Source organism: Peromyscus leucopus, chromosome 19 (genome assembly GCF_004664715.2).
Source record: "Peromyscus leucopus breed LL Stock chromosome 19, UCI_PerLeu_2.1, whole genome shotgun sequence".
NCBI lineage: Eukaryota > Metazoa > Chordata > Mammalia > Rodentia > Cricetidae > Peromyscus > Peromyscus leucopus.
In genome coordinates this window covers 10,570,263-10,576,262 of record NC_051079.1, presented here as the reverse complement: position 1 = coordinate 10,576,262, position 6,000 = coordinate 10,570,263, and the positions used below count along the sequence as shown (strand labels likewise).

The following is a 6,000-nucleotide window of genomic DNA, read 5'->3' as shown; positions in this document are numbered from 1 at the left end:
CATGGGCCGTATTTGTAGCCTCACACAGTAGTGTGATTCCTGCTGCACACCTGGTGAAACATCAATTACAACGAACAAAACAAAACAAAACAAAAACCCCACAAAGCTTGCTATGCACAAAGTAAACCACTCTAGATAGTAGAAATAAGTTGGCCTCCACCCCACACAGCAGACCATTTGTAAAAATACTTCACACATCAGATAGTGGGGTGCACGGTATAAATGTTTTCACAATGTGATGCATGTAAACATCATTTTAAAAATGTCTACAAAAGTGTAAGTGAGCCGGGCGGTGGTGGCCCACGCCTTTAATCCCAGCACTCGGGAGGCAGAGCCAGGCGGATCTCTGTGAGTTCGAGGTCAGTCTGGTCTACAGAGCGAGAGCCAGGACAGGCACCAAAACTACACAGGAAAACCCTGTCTCAAAACAACAACAAAAAAAGCGTAAGTGAAGAATTTCCATTTTCCTAGCAAAATATTGAGGAATTTGATTGTTTTCAATAGTTTTTTTTGGTAAAGCATAAATTGTTACTGATACACACATTGGTTGGTTTTGAAACACTTTTTTATAAACAATTTTTTATTTATATAACATTTTCCACTGATGAGCTGCACAATCCCAACAACTTCCTTAAAGAAACAAGGGCAGGGAAGTTCAGTGAAACTGATCCAATTATTCAAGGTTTTTATGGTAAAATATTTAGTTCATGTATATCAAGTCATAACCAGTCAACTGTGTTTAGACATCAGTGGTAGAAATAATAATTCAGAATTATGAAAAGAGTCTTTTTGATATTTGAATAATTGTAATAAAAGAGTGGTTTGTGGAAGTCAGCTTGACCCATAGATACTGGCTTGGCCCCTACGTGAGGCACTCAGGATGACAGGTGAATGGCTGGCCACTTAACCACACGGAATTGTGTGGGTGCAGTACCACCGATGTCCAGTAGAGAGCATCAGACCCCCTGAGTTGGAATTAACCGTGGTTGTGAGCCACAGGACATGGACTTGAGAAACTAAAGTGGGGTTCTCTGCAAAAGCAGTAACGTGCTCTTAACCCCGGAGCCATCTGTCCAGCCCCTGAATGCACTAAATTGTAGCTAAGAAACAAATATATGCTGAGGGTTTTTTTTTATAGACTATTATCACATTACAGAAAATTAAGTATGAATTTTATCTTGGGTTATTATTATTATTACTATTAATATTGAGACAGGGTCTCTCTATGTAGCTCTGGATGTCCTGGAACTCTTTACATAGACCAGACTGGCCTCAAACTCAGAGATCTCCTGCCTCCTAAGTGCTGAGACTAAAGGCTTGTCTATCCTGGATTATTTAACTGAATTTAAAATCCTTAGTGTCTTCATGACCTCTGAGAAACAAGGAGGAATATGAAGTCATCTTTTTAAGCACACAGGACATGTGTGGATACATGTCATGTGCAGAGAAATACCCACTATGTACTCTTATCATGTCAGTGATCTAAAATTCCAACAATTTACACAATTAAAGGGGGTCCAAGGTTTTTTCTCTTTCTTGCTGCTGGCCTCCTGTGATACTCCGGGTTCCAGTGTTAAAGAGAACCAGCAACACAAGTGGAGGCCCAGAGAGGAGATGCTCCTCTGGGTTAGATGAGCTATTTGGTACCTATAACCTGTGAGGTTCTGTAATACAAAGGGTGCAGCTGTCCCTACCGGGTGTCGATGCATTGTGCAGAGACCCGTCCTTCTGGACCAGATGAACTAGAAACCACGCTTTAATTTGGCAGGTTCCTAGAGGCCAGTTTTACTTGTCTAGTCTGTGAGTACTGCTTGCACAGTGTGCTAAAGGCACTTGGGAAACAGCGTCTTCAATCCATCCCCGGGATATCTCAGAGCATTTCTGAAATACAGCCCTACCAGAGACACTGTGGCCCTCGGCACAGCCGTGACTTCTTTCACTGCATAAGTCTTTGTATGGGTTAGGGGCATGGAAACACACATCCAGCAAAGCCAGTTAGGCCCCGGGTCAGTCGGCAGCCGGCTTCCGTTTACGAGTAAGCATGTTGCACGGTGCTGTGCTTGGTGACCCTGGTGGAAGATGTGGTTACAGTAGAATTGGGATGGCCAGATTCCTCTAAACCTAAACTGGGCCCAGGGCCCAGGCCTCCTACACTGGAAAGCACAGTCTTCCTAGCCTTGAGAGAGGTTTCGCTGGGGATCTGGTAACTGGACTGCAGAGAGGAAGCAGGAGCCAGAACTCTCTCTGTGACTGTGACATTCTGTCCTGCTGCCACACTGGGCATTACCAGAGTGGGTTGCACACCGGAGCCGGGAGCAAGGATGCTCTCCCTTTCCCTCACCATAACATACTGCGAATCTTTCAGATGCTGGGTGACCTCGAGTGGCTTAGGGACACCCCCGTTAGGCTGGATCACTCGTTCAGTAACAAGGACATTTTCTTCATTGGCATAGTGCTGATCCACCAGGGTGGATGCTGGAGCGTACACCCTCTCTGTCACAATAAGGCTCTGTGGCTGTCTAGGACCCAGGATCACAGTGCTGGGCGGCACTGTGGAGCCCGTGGCATAGGAAGTTTCTGTCACTATGATATTACCGGAAGCCACGGGATCAGGAGGTGGTGGCACTACCTTTTGGCTCTGCCTGGAAGACACAGAGCTTTCAGTGACAATTTCCTGGGTGACTCTCTCTGCGTGTGCTTCATGCAGAGGTTTGGGGACTTGGAAGCCACGGCCAGAGGAGAATGTGCTCTCTGAGTTGACCATCGTTTGCTCATAGAGCGAGCCCGCAGCTGGGTTCACATTTGCTTCTCCGACAGGCTTTTGCCTCTGTTCACCCTCCACATCCAAATTGATCTTTCGACCCAGGCACACTTCGGCTAGTGTCTTGAATTTAAGCCCCAGGTCATCTAAGAACAGGTCATCAAGCTCTCCCTCGATAAAGCTGCAGCAGCCAATGGAGCCTCGGAGGGAGTCTGTCTCTTCCTGGGAGTAAACGAGAAGGCAGTCTTTGGCCATGTGAAGGTCGTCTTCCTCAGCATAGGAGGCCGCTTTCTGTCACAGAAATAAGAATGGAGCCAGATCATTACCAACACAAATTCATTTAAAAACGAGGCTTGATGTTCCTGTTTATAATGCAGAAGCTGAGAAAAAATCGAGTCTAATTACAAGAAAACAGAAGAGAAACGTAATTGAGACATCCTATATCATAGGATATGTTGACCTGTCTTGTCACAAAACATTAATATCATGAAAGATGAAAAACGGTTGGGAGAACAATGTCAGATTAGATATGAATAGTGCCATGGTAACTCAGTTAGACACCGAGTACAGAAGTTAATTGCTTTAGAAGACAATTGCCATTATCATGGAGTTTATCAGTGACTAACCTGAAATGTAAATTGTATCAATTTTAAGTTTCCTAATTTGTTAGCTGCACTGTGCTAATAGGGGACACGTGGCCGAATTTGGAGGCATGCATATGTTTTTGTGTAAGTGTGAGACAGAATGGAAAAACAGATAGAAGATAATGGAAAATGTAATTGGCTACAATCCATGTAAGCAACGTATACGCTTGGAAATTTCTACTATCTTTGAGACATGATTTTAGGTATCCCAAGCTGGCCTCAAACTCAGTATGTGGCTGAGGATAACCTTGAACTCCTGGGTCCTCCTGCCTCTGCCTCCTGTATGCTACGGTTAGAGATGTGTGTCTCCACATGCAGCCGTTGATTCCTCTGACGTTTTATGAAAGCTCTGAAATTCTAGTTCCCTTTCGTCTTTTAGGGGGAAGGCTGGAGTTGGAACCCAGAGCTTTACACTCTTCCACTGAGCTGAATTCCTAACCCCTGCCATGCTGCCAGGCCTATTTAAAGTTTTGTGATACCCAGCGTTGCACCGTGGCGGTTAGATCCAGTCAGCTGACCACGCCACTATGTTTCCTGCACCCTGGCCAACTTCCTCCCTGCTCTGACAGAACAGGCTCCACCCTCCAACTGTAATGGTGGGTTTGTCTACCTCTCCAGCAGTTTTGACTTCAAGGCTTTTGATCCCTGTTGTAAGGCAATGACCTACTCAGGAGCATCAGGCTTCTGCATGAACTGACTAGTTTCCATTTTGAAGTGAATAGTTTGGGTTCTAGTAATGAAATGTATCCTGAGATGAATTTTGTCTAGATGGAACACTTATTTACAGTCCTGTTTTCAGTTGTTAACCTCAGGCCACGATACCTGACCATCTTTTGGGCCACTCCCTCCATTGTTTCTTTGTGAATTCCCTCCAGAACGACAAGTTTTATCATATAAGTAGCCAAAATGTGGAGCTCAAGAGATGGCTCAGTGCATAAGCGCATTTGCTGCTCTTCCAGGTTTGATTCCCACCACCCACATGACAGCTCACCACCATATGTTCCTCCAGTTCCAGGGATCTGATGCCCTTTTCTGGTCGGGTCTCTACCAGACATTGTCTGCCTGTGGTCCTTAGACACACATGCAGGCAAAACATCCATACACATAAAATCAATAAATAAAATTAAAACAAACAAAATCCAACCAACCGCCCGACCAACCAACCAAAAATGTAAGTGGGTTTACTAGCCTGAGAGTTTCAGGCCATGTTCTCTGTCCTCCTTCCTCTGTTTACCCCCCAAAGCCCGCTTCGGTAGAAGGGTTCTATTTCTGACCCAGGGCCATGTGTCATAGTCACATGACTTATTTTGACCAAAGAAATGCAAGTGTGAAAAGGGAGAGTCTGAAAGAACCTGTGAAGATTGATCATCATTATTGACTTGACTGGGTTGAGAATCACCATGGCAACACACCTCTAGATATGTCTGTGAGGCAGTTTTCTAAGAGGTTTGAATGAGGATGGAAGACTCACCCACCCTACACATTCCTGAACCAAATGAAATTGAAAAAAGGAGAAAGTGAGCTGAGCCCCAGCATGCACCTCTCTCTGCTTCTTGACTGTGGACATAATCTGACTAGTCATCTCATGAGGCCATTGTTATGCCTCCCCAGGATGGTCTGGAACTAACTTCTCAAACCATGAATTCATCTAAACTCTCCCTCCAGCTGTGTTTGTCAGCTGTTTTATGATAGCCGTGAGATAAGTAGCCACGAGAGCCGAGGTCTGGTTCTGCCACTGTGGTCTTCCTTGTTCCACAGGATGGCAGCTTCCCTGGGCTCAGTCTGCATCTTAGAATGAAGATGACATGGAGCAGAGCAAGAACAAGTCAACAGGTAAAAGCATGAAGAAAAAGGCCTTTGTAAAAACTAAGCAGATTACGGGGCCATTTGTTATCACAGCGTAACTTGACTAACACTGTCTATTTCAATGGGTCCCACCTCTCTTTCCTATTGCCTATAAACACCCACACACCCACCCACACACAAAACCCCATAAAACTTTCCCACTCATTGTCTCTACAAAAGCCCACTTAGTAATCTAGAATCTCACGTTTTGATATAAACGTTTCCTTCTCCCCCCTCACCATCCACAAACACCAGTGCTTACCTCTGTGTAGTAACTCCTTAAGAATTCCTCATTCATGGCAACAGCAGCTCCCCGAGCCCCACTCATGTCTCTGGAAGCCCCTGTGGCTCTTGCCATCCTCAGTGTTTCATTGGCTGCGATGGCTCCTGCCGTCCCTACAAGGTGAGTGGCTCCGCCCGTGAGGAGGCTTCTGTGTTCTTCCCATCTTGCGTCCACTTCGGACAGCTCATGCTGTCCTTTGGTAAAGGACGCCGAGCTGCTGCCTTTCACCAAGCTTTCCTTGAGCATCGAGCCTCCTGCACCGCCCGCTCCGTTTCTCACTGCTGAATTCTCGGCATGATCCGCCACCAGAAGGGACGGCACCACCTAGGGTAAACAACTCAGATATGAATCCGAAGGACAAAGGGACAGTGGACTTGGCATAAAGAGATAAGCTAAGGGATGTAAGGAGGGATAAGCTATTTCCTTCTAGGCAAATTAGGAGACCACTTAGGGTGGGACACGTCTAC

At 45.7% G+C, this 6,000-nt stretch overlaps 1 protein-coding gene across 1 annotated transcript in view; it reads right to left on the bottom strand.

Moving 5' to 3' along the window:
• Nucleotides 1-368: 368 nt before the first annotated feature.
• Dsg2 (desmoglein 2) overlaps nucleotides 369-6,000 on the bottom strand; it is a 46,853-nt gene continuing 41,221 nt past the window's right edge. The window contains exons 14-15 of the mRNA XM_028886544.2: nucleotides 5,513-5,857; nucleotides 369-3,052 (exon numbers count right to left, since the gene is read on the bottom strand). Coding sequence (XP_028742377.1) covers nucleotides 2,030-3,052; nucleotides 5,513-5,857 — 1,368 coding nt within the window. The 3' untranslated portion in view covers nucleotides 369-2,029. The remainder of the gene's footprint in view (nucleotides 3,053-5,512; nucleotides 5,858-6,000) is intronic.